At 34.8% G+C, this 15,999-nt stretch overlaps 1 protein-coding gene across 1 annotated transcript in view; it reads left to right on the forward strand.

Annotated features, from left to right (window-relative positions):
- LOC133328719 (mucin-2-like) overlaps window positions 1–15,999 on the forward strand; it is a 94,919-nt gene that overhangs the window by 37,079 nt on the left and 41,841 nt on the right. Inside the window, exons 8-10 of the mRNA XM_061537262.1 lie at window positions 248–358; window positions 6,887–7,066; window positions 12,509–12,667. Of these exons, the coding sequence (XP_061393246.1) occupies window positions 248–358; window positions 6,887–7,066; window positions 12,509–12,667 (450 nt within the window). The remainder of the gene's footprint in view (window positions 1–247; window positions 359–6,886; window positions 7,067–12,508; window positions 12,668–15,999) is intronic.

Genomic DNA, 15,999 nt, shown 5'->3' on the forward strand with positions numbered 1-15,999 from the left:
CACACACACTCATCCACTCCACTTGTTTTCCAACTCACACCATTTCAACATCACTACCACCACTCCTTTTCCACCCATAAACAACACATAATAACAAAACATTTTGTATATATGTATGTATATGTATTTAAATATATAATTTATTTTGCCATTTGTTGATATGCCATAATAAATTATTAATTGTATTTTTTGTTTTTATTTCGCCTTTTTTCTCTTTTTTTGCGGCTATCCTCCCCCCATTTTGCAGGAAGTGATTTTACCCAAAAATCAAGGATCTCTGGGTTTCAGCATAATTGGCGGTACCGACCATTCATGTGTACCATTTGGTGCTCGCGAACCGGGTATTTTTATATCACATGTAAGTATTATTGTGTGTGTGCTTATTGTATTTTGTATTTTATTAATTGTGGTAATTTGACAAATATTTATCGTGGTGTTCTAATGTGTGTAATAAATGATTGGAGCTAAAGAGGTTATGTACGGGTGAAATATGGGGTTTTTATATTTATAAAAATTGGGTACTTTTGAGATAAAAAAAAATACTCAAATGGTTATGTAGTTTGGCTGTTTAACTGAGAGACCCAACATTTGATAACTTATTATTTCCAACAAATGTGACAGAATCAGTTCCATAAGTGGCCACCATGTGGACTACATTTTTTTCTACTCTTTCAAATGTAGGAAAAAATAAATTCCAGGTGTTAAGATGTGCCACAAAATAGAATAGATTATGTTTACTTCATGATAAATAGAGGAAAGTATGCCGTTCATAATGAAAATCAGTATCAGTCAAATAGTCAGGAGAACGCTTACAAAACTATTTCTTGTTTATGCAATTTTTATACCCTCCACCATAGTATGGAGGGTATATTAATTTTGTCATTCCGTTATCTTCTGAAAGAATTGAGATAGGGTGCTGAAATTTTGCATAAAGTTGTCTTTTGTCTGCAGGCAGGTCAAGTTCGAAGATGGGATATATCGGTCCCCAATTTTCGGTATTTTGGGCTTCTTGGGCGTGTTTTTCAACCGAATTCGCTAAAATTTGGTACTTTGAGTTCTTATTAGGTAGCAAATCTCCCTACTAAAAATTATAAATATAGGTCAATTTTTTCTGGTACCCCCCATATAACGGTACCCCTCAATTTTCGGTATTTTGGGGTTCTTTAACGCGTTTTTCAGCCGAATTTGCTGAAATTTGCTACATTGGGTTCTTATTATGGTTCTTATTATGTCTCCACAAAAAATTATTAATATAGGTCCACTTTTTCTGGTAGTCCCCATATAGCGGTACCCCCTAACTTTCAGTATTTTGGTGGGTTTGATCGTATTTTTCCGCCGAATTAGCTGTAATTTAGTATTTTGAGTTCTTAATAGGTACCAAATTTTCCCACAAAAAATTATGAATATAGATCCATTTTTCGGATAGCCCCCACATAAGGGTACCCCCAACTTTCGGTATTTTGGGTGGTCTTGAGCGCGTTGTTAACCGAATTTGCTGCAATTTGGTGTTTTGTAGTCGTATTTGGTAACAAATCTCCCTACCAAAAATGATTAATATTCGCCCCCTTCTTGGGGTCGTCCCCAGAACATAAGGTTCGATAATTAAACTTATATATATATATATACTGTAACCCGCATTTAGGCTTAACCCCTGTGTGGGTGTTACCAGAAGGGACACTTATCGAATCCAGACTTAATTCGATAAGTGTCTGGCAGTCTCATTCGCGGATAGCATAACAACTTCCATTTTTGAAAAAAAAAGAACATTTGCTTTATATAAAGTTCTAATGAAGGCTATACTCCGAATACTCATCTCCTGTTTTCTGCCAGTAGAATAAAAATTTAAAATTTTCCGTTACCAAATATTTTTACTTTCAGAGATTTCCACTATGAAAAAACACAGGACGAATACTATAAGTATTAACGATTGCCATATGTTTTTTGTTGTTAAGCGTAGTGCATACTTTTAGGCGTTACAAACTTGTTCCCAAACATCCAGTAATCTAGAACTGTCCTATCAATGCTATGTAGGTTTGTAGGATTTTTGAAAAAAAAAAAAACATTTGCTAAGTAGGTCTATGTTTTGACATATACATCCATATAAAGGTTCATCTCCTGATTACTGCTAGTAGAATAAAAATGGTAACTAGGAATTCCAGCTGGGTTCGGCACAAGTTAAATTCTTCCATTATCAAACATTTTCGTAATATTTTTACTTTCAGAGATTTCCACTATGAAAAAAATACAGGAAGAATGCTATAAATATTAACGATGCCATATGTTCTTTGTTGTTAAGCGTAGTGCATAATTTTAGGCGTAACAAAATTGTTCCCAAATATCCAGTAATGTGGTACTGTCCTATCAATGCTAACTAGGTCTATGTTTAATTCGATAAGTGACTGGTTTTCCCATTCTCCGGATAGCGTAACCATTTTTGAAAAAAATGTTAAGTAGGTCTATGTGTTGACATATACCTCCATATAAAAGTCTAATGAAGGCTATACTCATCTCCTGTTTTCTGCTAATAGAAGAAAATTGGTAACTAGGAATTCCAGCTGGGTTCGGCACAATTTAAATATTTCCGTTGCCAAACCTTTTCGTAATATTTTTACTTTCAAATATTTCCACTATAAAAAAATACAGGAGCAACGCTATAAGTATTAACGATTACCATATGTTCTTTGTTCTTAAGCGTAGTGCATACTTTTAGGCGTCGAAAAAAATTATTCCCAAACATCCAGTAATGTGGAACTGCCCTATCAATGCTAAGTAGGTCTATGTTTCGACATATACCTCCATATGTAGATCTCAAGGAGTTTACAGGAAATCGACTCTAAGAACTTTTTATGTGAACACAATTTTATTATGGTGTATTTTGTTTAAATTTGTTAATTTTTTCCAGATTTTGTCATTTTTTATTTTTACTCCTTTGCCCAATTAAATATCACAATTTAAATTTTCGCACTTGTCCACCGACGCCGTCTATCACTCCCGGCAACTTTGATTAACTTTTTGTCTGGATAATACCATTTAAGTTGTCATTTGCAATTTACTTTTTGATTCCGAAAAAAAAAACTTAAAAAATAATCATTAAAAAGGAGACGAAAAAAATATATGACAGACACCATAATTAATCAAACTTTTCTTTTGGTATAATTCGATGTCATCACATTTTTTAAGGCTTGTATTGCATTCGTACTAAATGTAAGGCAAAAAAATTAAAATATTTTAAAAAAGTTTTGGACAAAGTGAGAAGGGGGGACGATAAAAATTAATACAAATTTTACATGGCCTTTGCCAATGGTAACCAAACAAGTCAGGGAATAATTTATATTTTTGTGGGAGTATAGAATGTGGGAAATTCAAACTATTTGTGCCACTATACAATACTTGTTTTTTATATTTTCTAACAGTCCATGTTTCATATTTTATTTTTAGAAATTTGTCTGGTATGTTGGGTATTTTACATCTCATTGTCATTTGAGTTAACGCTGATTACAGGGAATTCAGATTCAAAGAATTATAATTTTTACTGTTTTTCGGCACTTTCACTTAATACTTGCATTATAAAGTTGGGTGCCAAGAGATTACAAAGTGTTGTATGACAAAAGTTTGTATATCAATCAAATAGCTTACAATTAATTTTACCCCAAGGTGGAGTGTATATTAAATATGTCATTCCGCCGTCCGCCCTTCTGTTAAAACCACAATAGAGCTCGCAAATGAAATTTTGCACATACGTTGCTACAACAGCTGGGATGTTTGGTATTGAAAATGTGATATATCGATCCACTTTTGAGAATATGAATATCAATATATCCCAATAATAAGTATTTTGAAGCTTTTGGTACATGTTTCCACCTAATCAGTTGTAATTTTGTATTTTTGGTTTTCACTGGATAGATAAAATAGATCGCTGTGTTAAAGTTTGAGTACTTCAGACCCGATTTTCAACCATATAATTTTTTCGTTCTCCGTGGATGACCAATTTTTGTTTTTGTTACTAAAAATTACCGATATCGGCCCATAATCAGGTACATTACCCATATAATAGTACATCCAATTTTTCGTATGTCCACCTGGGGTGAGGTGGATTTGAATCATCCCTCATTACAATCAACATACAGATCGCAATTTGGAATATTTACGAAAATCATTTTATGATTGTGGATTATATTTAGAATCTAACGGATTCTCAACTATATTTTTGATTTTTTTCTATAAGATCTACAGAAAAATTTTATGATACGAACCACGCACATTATAAGTGATTGTGTAACGATAACGTATTATATCAAATCATCAATATAGAGTATTTATTGTAAATTGTCTGTAAGTAGGTTGTTTATGCTCTAGGAAAATTAAATGCCAAACCAAAAATTAATATTTCCGGGAAAGGAGTATGTTACTAACCAGGAATCTAGAATACCAAAATTACAGTCACATTACTGAAAATGAGCCGGATCCGTCTTAATGTGGCCGCTATTTATAAATATAGATAAAAAAGAACCCGGCATGCCATGTTACAGACACTTTGTAGGGAAATGCATCATCAACCAAAGGTTAAATTGTGGCTAAAGACTGAAGTCTTCGAAAAATTCGAAAAAAGATGTTTCGAAAGGAGAGAAAAATTATGTATATGTCACTTTTTAGTACCCAGTCGTCATATCTTGATTAGTGAGTCGATCTAGACATGTGTGTCCATCGGTGCGTCTGTCCACAATCGTCATGAAATTTTGCATTTATGACGGCTTCTGGCAAAAAAGACCCATGCTGGTAATAATCTGTTTATATTAAGCGAATGAAATAAACCAACAACTTTATTCTTGTCTGTTTTTCTGTTCGCTCTATAGATCATAATTATGACCCGAACATCACGAAATATTACACAGAAAAAGTGGTCTGACCATGTAAAAAGCATGACTCTTTTGATTAAGATCGGTCAATATTTAGCAGATTTGAGTAAAGTATACATAATTTCAAAATTTATTAATGAAATAGCTATTTTGTCAAAAAACTAATGATTTTGGGTGGGTTTCTGACGTTTTCGACGTATGTTAGAAATACATGCCAATTATGTTACTTTTTCTGACGGACCATCGTTGCTGATCCCCTCACTGGTTTAGAAATATGGCCACAGACATGATATATTCCTCAAGAACGGATTATCTTAAAAATATTATATTAAGTGAAATTGCTAATATCCTCTGGGCATCCATACTCCGTTTCAAAAAATCGATTTTCTTTTTATATTTAATTTGAACCTATAACTTCTTCAAATCCAGATATGTAATCTTTTTAATTGCGTTGTAATTTTGAGATACGGATGTTGCAGTGCCCAATTTCAAATGACTTTTATTTAATTACAAAAAGCTACAGCAGGCTGACAATTGTCGAAATTTTAAATCGAGTAGTAGGTAAGTAGGTCGTAGTCGATTTTCCAAATCATAATTTTCCTAGCTCCGCATTTGTTACAAACCAGTAAGGAAAGGAGTAAAGTCGGACTGGGCCGACTATATGATACCCTTCACCACTTTGGGTATATTGTCCTAACATTTTCAATTTCTCAATGTTCCCTCGAAGAAATATGCGCTTCTGCATTTAGAGATGTTTGCGTACAATGGGACATATTTATAGAAATCGATTCACGCCATTCAATATGCCCCACTGTTAGAAATTTAATCTCAATCAGACACCTGCTCGAAATATATATGGAAACATTGTCTGCGTCTAGGAGTTTGGTGCACCATTTACCTAAAATCGGAACCGATTTTCACGAAACTTAGTAAACTTCATTCTAAACTCAATTCAATACGCTATGCCAAATTTCGTGCAAATCGAAAGATACATAGGGGCTTAGGTACATCATTTACATGAAACCGGACGAAAATTTATATGGGGGCTATATCTAAACCTGAACAGATTTTTACGAAACTTTGCCTACATCATTCTAGACTCAATTCAGTACTCTAGGCCAAATATCGCGTAAATCGAATGACTATAGGGATTTTGGGGCACCTTTTACATTAAATCATACGAAAATATATATGGGAGCTATATCTAAATCTTAACCGATTTCAGGAAACTTAACTAGTGCAAATCCAAAGATGTATAGGAATCTTGGTGCACCAGCTATATTAAAATCTGAACCGATTTTTCCAAATTTCAATAGGGTTCGTCCTTGGGTCAAATAAATGTGCTGTGCCAATTTCATCCAATTTGGAACATAAATGCGACCTGTACTTGTTTAAAATATTACATGGTCAAAAGGACGGACGGACATGCATAAATCGACTTAGAAAGCGATCCATGTGGTTAATTCGTTTCCTTTTGCCTGAAATATGCAAAAGGACATAATAACCTGAACCACAGTGTGCTGAAAGGTATAAAAAAATAGCCGGTTGAAAATTTTTGAAATTTGAAATCGAGAGTGAGTAGGGTCCCTTTATATATGTCCGAGTCTTACATTGGGAATATTTCTATCAGGAGATGTTTTATTCTTAATAAAATCGAATAATCAAATCACAGAAACCTAAGTTCGAAAATTTGGATATGACCTTTGAAAGTCCCTAAAGTGGAGGGATCGTTATAAAAAACGATGTGAAAATATATTTATAAATTAAAACTAAAAACTGAATTTTTGTTTTATCTAAATTTCAAATATATTACCACACTTTATTCAAATAATCTCAAACAGAAAAGGCGAACCACAAAAGGGACGAAATCAACGTGCCTCCTTCACTTCCGCTCAATTTACAAATTTAATGTATCTAAAGTCCATATTATAAATTATACCTTTTTGTGTTTTATTGATGTGACATTTTGTTTTGGAATTTGTTAACAACTGTAATTTTATTTAACATTTTTGTTCTTGATTTCATTACAGATTGTACCTGGCGGCATTGCCTCAAAATGTGGTAAATTGCGTATGGGTGACCGGATACTTAAAGTTAATGATACCGATGTGTCACGTGCCACTCATCAAGAGGCTGTAATGGAGCTACTTAAGCCTGGTAATGATATTAAGCTAACCATACAGCATGATCCATTGCCAGCCGGATTCCAGGTAGGAATTTTTTTATTTGTATTATTGTTGTGGTTTCTTTTATATTTTGGTCAGTTATATTTTGTTTTTCGGTTTTATTCTTTTGTAAACCTTCCGGTTCATGGGTTGTCGTTTGTTTTCTTAAGTTAGATTTATGTTTTACCCTTCGATCCGTGCTGGGATTTTCTATTCTTTTTTTCGTTATTTGTTACGGTTTTCGAAAGCAATCACGTTTTGTAGTTCAATTTAAACACATTTCGCGTTTTTATTTATTACAATCTTTCTTAGTTTGTTTTTCTTGTTGTTGGGCTTTTATCCCTGCAAAAGAAACAACAACGAATTGATAAAAATTTATTGTAAAATATATTATCCTTTCTTATATTTTCTTTCTCACCTTTTTGCAACAATATAAACATAATTAATATGCGCACACCTACACAATCGAACAATAAATACATAGCTATTGCTAGTAGATTATATACCCACGGAGGTAAGCTTTTTTGTGAAAATTAAAAATTCTTAAAAATTCCCCAAAATAATCCTAATTGAAAAATAATTGTATTGATGTCGTTGCTGCTTTTTTATTTTGCCTTATTGTTTTTTGCTCTTTTTTGTATCGATGTTGTATTTAACTGTGAGAAAATTAATTGGACAGAGATTATTTGCGTTGTGGGGACGTGCTCTTCTACGATTATATTACCCTGGAAATTTTCGTACCCCGATTTAACACCTTTAGTCCGAAAATGTTGTTGTGTAAACTGATAATTAAGATCGTCATGTGACATTCGATACAATTGCATGAATAACTAATCGTACAAAAGGATTGTATTCGTTGAATACCGCATATTTTAACAATAGCTCAAAAATACGACGCTTCAAAATTTGTTTATAACAAATCATTAGTCGCTGGAAACCAAACGTGAGTTAATGTACTGGTCTTCGCAGACGAGCCAGATGGTATGTTGAAGATATTCTGAATAAAAGATAATCAGTGGAAAATCTTAAAATTATTCTATATATAAAATACCTATAGAGCCCCCAGAAGAGCCGTCAAATATTCAAACTCGATACGGGACAAATTAAATGACTTTTGAATACCTTCTACATTTAGAAGTTCTGAGGAATATTTTCTCTGTATAGGAAACATGCAACAGGTGTTTCAAGGGTCTATTTTGCCTATATTAGGCCTACAACATTTCTTCTGCCATTTATATACCTACATCATAATTCCGTTTATAGAAGATTATTTTAGTTCTTCCTTCTGTGTTTAGAAGATGTAGATGACCCAGGGAATATCTTCTGTATAAAAATGAAGACTGCCTAGATGAGGTATTTCCAATTTTAAAAGGCATGCGAAATGTTTTTGAAGGTTAACTCCGAAAGCACTTCGATGCAAATATTCGCCTGTATTGTCGGCAAAACTGGTTTTCCATAGTAAAAAAATTGCGGATGCGTCTATTCGAAACAAAATTTAACATGTGTTCATAACAGAAATGGAAGTTTCCAAAACACTTAACTTTTTTCTGTTTATACCGCGCTTTTTGTGCTAGGCTAACAACTGCCTTCATATCAAATGTTTTCGAAGTGTCTCAATCAGAGTGGAAAATGTGCCTCGCTACATCAGATGAACAGTCGAAGTTCCTTAGTTCCCTTCCGCTGTAAGTAATCCATCTTTTGCAGCTCATTAAATATTCTGAGTCATTTCAGCGGGCCTACAAAGATTCTCTGATACCGTCGCTTCATCTCATTCATAAATTTGACCTAAATCATCACCCATTTTATTTAAAATGTAGATTTGAAGCGATCCTTAAGGCACATCGTAGAGTGATCCACTGTTTGTAGTTCATTGGAGTCTAGTGTCGACTATTCATATAAAACCCTAATCACTTGTCCATCCTCTTTCCTATGCTATGGATTAAGAGCGGGTCGCAATCTTTCGAATTTACTCCAAGACCTTCCAAAGCCAACAAGAAATCTTGTCAAGAATGTCCTTAACGGACCTATATATTTGGTAGGTTTAGGACCCGTCCACTGGCGTAATTGGTCTCAGCCAACTCTTGATGATTTATCAACTATTCCACTGCTTGGGTAACATTTGTCGTAAGATACCAATTTTTTATGATTTGCAACACCTAACTATCAATTTAACTTTATTCGTCAAGTTAACACCTTACTTCTGTGGGGACAATTCCTTACCGTTTAGTATTCACATCGATAATTTTTCGCTATATTTCAACGTCTCTTCTTCTAATAAGATATATTCCTCTGCATAGGAAAAAAAAAAAAAATATGGGTCATCATAATTTTCATTCATATTGACCACACTCAATTGCCGCTACCGGTTGCCAGAGCGCAGTTGTCCTGATCAATGCTTTCTGACGTCTCAATAATTATCTACCCTATTGTCTGAAATGAACTTCTTCTTCACCGTCTCCCTTGCTGATGGGAGTAGTTTTTTGCGTCTCCTTCTCTCTTTAGAAATCTGCTTAAATCATGTCCATTGCATTACGATGCTACAACCTATCGCCTGGCCCATGCTCTCCATATGATTCTGTGTTTTCATTGCTTTCTACATCGTCCAGAGCACTTCGATCTCAGTTTATTGTGATAGATCTCCACAGTTCTTCTGTCCTGTGGGCTTCGACAATTACTGCTACTCAATTAATTTCCAAAATTTCATTTTGAGTTCTGCCTTTTAACTTTTCAGTTTCTTCAGGTATTGGTTATTACCAGATATTTTTTGTCACTGCTTTACACACATTAATTTTGTAATCTCAACAGGTTTAAAATTTTTTGAAATATGTACAATGACTTATAATTCGCATCTAAATATCCTTGCAACGTCACCTACTTTTTTGCAGATATTCTGTCATCTCTTATGACCCCCTTCTCTATATCGTCTCCTTACTTGGGATATGAAGTAGGAACTACGAAATGTGTACTGTATACTTTTAGGCGTTTTATCAGCTGATTAAATAGTTTCAAAATGTTAAATTAATTTTATTGTTAATTTCGATATAATCGAAAAAATTATTGCATCGAAATATACGTTCAAGAATCTTTGAAACAAATACGTTTCAGAAAATTTGCTCAGATATTCTATTTCCGATTAATTAATTTACCAACTTCTTTGAAACGATGTGGAGTCGAATCAATGCTTTGGTCAAAGCATTATTTCCCTTCTACACCCACTCTACTACACCGACACCCAAAGTTTCTAGGGTGTCCATTTCATTACTGTACCCCATATTCGGGTCGTCAAAATCAATAACACCTAAAATTATGCATCACATATTTGCGAAGTCCTTCGATATTGTAGTCTGCCACAGTTCAGTACTGTAACTGTAGAAAAACTAAACAAATTTATTCAAAGTACGTGAAAAACTACGCCTAAAAATATGCACCACACATTTCAAATGTTCTTCTAGTTAGGAGTTCTTGGCATTGGTGTGTCTAAAAAGACTTTCTGGATTCATAATTGCTACTTCAGATATGTTTAGACTATGGCTTCTAAATTGACTCGACTTGTTAATCGAGGTACCAAATCCTAACTCTTTAGACTGGTATTAAAACGAAATGAAGTGGATTTGTCAGCTGTTATACACATTTCCTGGTTTCGAAATTTCTTTGGCAATTTTTGAATCATTCAATATTTTCCTGACTTTCAGTTCGCCTATGATAGACTCCACGGCCTTTAGTTCATCTGAATTAGTTTATAAAAATATCTTCTTCAGTTAGTTTATGAAGGACTTCATGCTTCGGTTTATCTATGAAAGACTTTCTGCCCTTAAGCTCGTCTATTAAAAATTCCTTGCCAGTCAGCTCGTCTATTAAAAATTTTCTGCTTCAGATCATCTCCCAGCTTCAACTTGTCTGTGAAAGACTCCATTTGGATCGTCTGAATGACCTCCATGGCCTTCAACTCGTCTATGAAAGATTCCCTGCTTCAGATCATCTCCCAGTTTCAACTTGTATGTCGAAGACTCCCTTCAGATCGTCTGAAAGACTCCATTTCCTTTAGGTCGTCTATGAAAGACTCCCTGAGTCTGATCATCTCCCAACATCAACTTGTCAGTGAAAAACTCCATTCAGATTATCTGAAAGACCTCCATGGCCTTCAGATCTTCTATAAGACTCCCAGCTTTAGCTTGTCTGAGAAAGACTTTATGGCCTTCAGCTTGTCTATGAAAGACACCCTGCAATTCTGCTTGCCTGTAAATGACTCCTTTCAGATCGTCTGTGATAGATTACGTTTCTTAGATTGTCTGTGAAAGAGTCCGTGCTTCAGATCGGCTTTGAAAAACTCCTGGAGTCTGTGAAAGACTCCCTGTTTCAGATTGACTTTGAAAGACTGCCAGCTTCAGCTTATCAGTTTATCTTTCACAAACGTTCTGTGAAAGATTATCTGCCCTTCAGCGTGTCTATGAAAGAATCCCTGCCTTTCAACTCGCTATAAAAAAAAATTCCCCTGAGATCTCTGCGAAGGACTCTCTGCCGTCAGGCCATCTATTAGAGAATACCTGCTTCAATTCGTAAAATAATATTTTTTTCAGATCGTCGAGGTACCAAATCCTATCTCTTTAGACTGGTATTAAAATGAAATGAAGTGGATTTGTCAGCAGTTATACACATTTGTTTTTGACATTATCTCGATTAAGCATAGGATTTTGAGCAAATCGAGATGTTGAGTGGATTTTATTTTGTATGGTAAATTTAGATCGATTTAGCAATTAAATCGAGATTCTTCAGGTCTATGTATACATCACTGGCTTTCTGCTCGTTTATAAAGTACTCCCAGACGTTCAGCTCGCCTTTGAGCTTCAGGTCAGCATTCTGTATGCATTGTTATTGAATTTTATTTCAACATTAACCACTGTTCAAAATTGGTATTTATTTATGCCTCCGTTGACTTGGTTATAAGGCGTCATTATCCTCATAAATATTTCCTGTTTATATAATTTATGCACGTGTAGACATTTATAATTTTGCACATTTATAGTTAAGAAATATAAATTATTCGATATAAATAATAGTTCTATATATTTTTGAATTAGCTATGATAAAAGCTGCTGCTATTTTTAGAACTACTTCTTTTCAACATAAACTAAATACCTTAAATTGGCCACTAGCTATAATAACAGCACTTAGTAACTTCCCCTTAACATCGTTAAAAAGAAAAACAAAATACTACGAATAAGTTTGCAAGCTTTAACCATGATATATACTTACATCAATATTAGGGTGTAACGAAAAACAATTAGCCGGGGTTTGGTCTATAGAAATTTATGCTATCCGGCTAGCTTTTCTCTTTACACCCTATTACGAAACTCCACATACATACACATACATTTAATATTTGGTGTATAGAACAAAATCAGCGATTTCCTTTTAACATAACATTTTTTACTCATACTTCGTGTTTTTTCTCTTTCTCCTTTTTTTGTGTTTCGTTATAAATCACAGGAAATTATAATCAGCAAAACTGATGGTGAACGCCTGGGCATACACATTAAGGGCGGTCTTAATGGTCAGCGTGGCAATCCAGTTGATCCCACAGATGAGGGTGTATTTGTTTCGAAAATAAATTCCGTTGGTGCGGCCAGACGTGATGGAAGGCTTAAGGTAAGAAACTATTTTGAACACATACACACACCTATACATATACATATAAACAAATACGTACAGTAGTATCGCCATAATAATATTTTTAATGTTGTTGTTCAAGCTGCTGCTGTTGCACTGTGATTATCCTTGTCAGGATGATGAAAAATAATGTTATGTTATTGTGTGGGACATTTTTGTTGTTGTTTTCTGTCTCACTGTTGACCTTTACCTATTTTCAAGTGGCTTTTGTAATTTCTCTAGCCCTTCTTTATGCCTATCCGACAAACAACAGTTATTGTTGCTGTTGTTTAGCCTGGTGATTGTTTTATATTTAAATGGCTTCTGTTTAAGGATTTCCGGAATGTCCCAACACAGAGTCCAGTGTCGCCTTCTATGTTGTTTGTTACACATTGTGCATTTGCTGAACATTAATGTAGAAATTACATTCATATATTTTATGCTGTCATGCTAGATGGAGGGTGAAGGCACCGTAAACAAAGGGTATCGCACTCTCATGTTCTCCCCAAGTAAAGCTGTTGCTTACACCAACGCATATTTGTTTTGAAAACAGTTGGAATAGTTTTCCTCAGATGACGCTCTACTAAGCTGTTGAAAATATTGCAGTCCCTTTATTTATATATGGAGATACATATATAGTTGTTCTCTGAAAGGGAGTGGTGAATGACGCCTAAAAATATGCACCACGTATTTCGAAATGAAACTTTTTCAGCCCTAAACAGGCCTATCTATGTACCACTTCATTGGTTTGATTGAAAGTTTTTAAAAGGGCAAATCCGGAATAAATTTAAAATTGTCTCAAGAGGGAATAGTAGACGTCGCCTAAAAATATGCACCACACATTTCGCAAATGCTTTAATTTAATGTGTATTTGATTTTATTTGGATCTCAATACTCTCTAACCTTCAGCTAGTTTATTAAAATGACCTTATTCGGTTACTAAATAGGGACTCCCTTCTTCCGATCGTCTATATATGATCTCTGATATTTAACCCGTCTATAAATGCTGTCTGACTGTTAGTTCGTCTATAAGGTTTCCTGTGTCAGATCTTCCAAAAAGACATCGTGCTTCAGCTTGTAAAAAATGAGAATCGACTATAAAAGTTGTCTAACCTCTTTGCATTCGCCCGTAATGACACCCTGACTTAGTTCGTCTATTTGTTAACTCCCTGATTCAGCTAATCTAGAAATAATCACTGCTTATCTACAAAAAAACCCTGTTCGTCTATAAATTATCCTCTATGCCCTTCTACTCGCCTATGAAAGACTCTCTGCCTTTGAGCTCGTCTATGACAGATCACTGTCTTTCAACTCAACTGTGAAGGATTCCTTGCCCTTCAGCTCGTCCATGTTTCAGGTCATCGCCAAAAACTTCCTGATTCGGCTCGTCTATGAAAGATTCCCTAAATATCAGCCCATCTATGAAAGATTCCCTAACTATCAGACAATCTATGAAAACTCCCAGATCGTCTATGAAAGACTCCCGGCTTACAGCTCGTCTGCTATAGTTCGTAAAAATACCTTCTTAAGTTCGTTGATGAAGAACTTCTCACTTCAGTTTGTCTATGAAAGACTCTCTGCGTCACGTCTCGTCTATGAAAGATTCCCTGTTTCAGATCGGCTTTGAAAGACTCTCAGCTTAACCTGGTCTGTGAAGACTCGCTTCATGGCCTTCAATTCGTCTATGAAAAACACTATGGCTTTCAGTTGGTCTATGAACTTTAATTTGCCTGTAAATGACTTCTGTAAGATCGTCTTCAATAGAATCCCTGCTTCCATTCTTTAGATCGGTTTTAAAAAACTCCTAGATTCAGCTTGTCTGAGAAAGATTTCGTGAATCAGATTGACTTTGAAAGATTTCCAGCTTCATCTTGTCCCCTCATATCGTCTGTGAAAGATTCCTTGTCCTTCAGGACGTCTATGAAAGTCTCCCCGTCTTTTAGCTCGTCTATGAAAAATTCCACTCAGATCTCTGCAAAGGAATCTCTGCTCTTCAAGTCGTCTATGACAGAATCCCTGTTTGAGTTCCTTAATGAATATGTTTCAGCTCGTCTATTAATGACTCCCTGCTTCAGCTCGTCTATAAAAGATTCCTTGCATCACCGAGTCTAGGAAAGACTCCTTACTTCCACTCGTCTATGCAAGACGCCCTGCTTCCCTCATATACAACAGAATCCCTGCTTCAGTCCACTAAAAAATACTTTCTTTAGGTCTTGTATGAAAGACTCCCTGCATTATCTCGTCTATGATCTGAAGCAATGTTCATCTATGAAATATTCCCTACCTCAGCTGGTTTATTAAAAACTCTCATTGGATCTTGTCTTCGATTCGCTTAAAATTTGTTTTGTCTTGAGTTGATCTATAAATATTCCATGCTTCGGTTCGTCAAGAAAGATACCCTGGCCTCGCCCATACAAATTCCTCGTTCATAGTCTTTAGTTAGTTAGTATTTAAAGACTGCCAGGTTTTCAGTTTGTCTATAGAGACACCCTGATCTAAATCGTGTATAATGTAAACCTGATCCGCTAAAACTCCCTTCTGATCTCGTCTATTAGGAACTATCTTCTGAAAGACCCCTACGATCTCCTCAATGAATGACTCCTCTTCGATCTCGTCTGTGAAGAACTCCCTTCTACTCGTCTGTGTAAGTGTCCATTTGCAATATTGAAATGCGTGTTGCATACTTTTAGGAACTCCATATGTTTTCATAATTATTCAAATTGGAATACAAGTTATTTCATGAAAATTTTTAAAATTTCGGATCTCGTTTTTGATTCGCTTAAAATTTGTTTTGTCTTGAGTTGATCTATAAATATTCCATGCTTCGGTTCGTCAAGAAAGATACCCTGGCCTCGCCTATACAAATTCCTTAACTTTCAACTCGTTCATAGCGACTTCCTGCTTCAGTTAGTCTTTAAAGACTGACAGGTTTTCAGTTTGTCTATAAAGACACCCTGCTCTAAATCGTCTATAATGTAAACCTGATCCGCTAAAACTCCCTTCTGATCTCGTCTATTAACAACTATCTTTTGAAAAACCCCTACGATCTCGTCAATGAATGACTCTTCTTCGATCTCGTCTATGAAGAACTCCCTTCTGCTCGTCTGTGAAAGACCCCGTTGACAATATTGAAATGTGTGTTGCATACTTTAAGGAACTCCATATGTTTTCATTATTATTCAAATTGGAATACAAGTTATTTCATGACAATTTTTGAAATTTCCAATTTATTTTGTTTTTTAACTTGTATTTCCATATAAATATCCCAATATTGAAAAAATGAAATAAATATTTTTTGGTTTTATCAACAGTTCATTAAAAATGTATATAAC

Source organism: Musca vetustissima, unplaced genomic scaffold (assembly GCF_032173495.1).
Source record: "Musca vetustissima isolate MV318-11 ecotype Yass unplaced genomic scaffold, APGP_CSIRO_Mvet_v1 utg21219, whole genome shotgun sequence".
NCBI classification, from domain to species: domain Eukaryota; kingdom Metazoa; phylum Arthropoda; class Insecta; order Diptera; family Muscidae; genus Musca; species Musca vetustissima.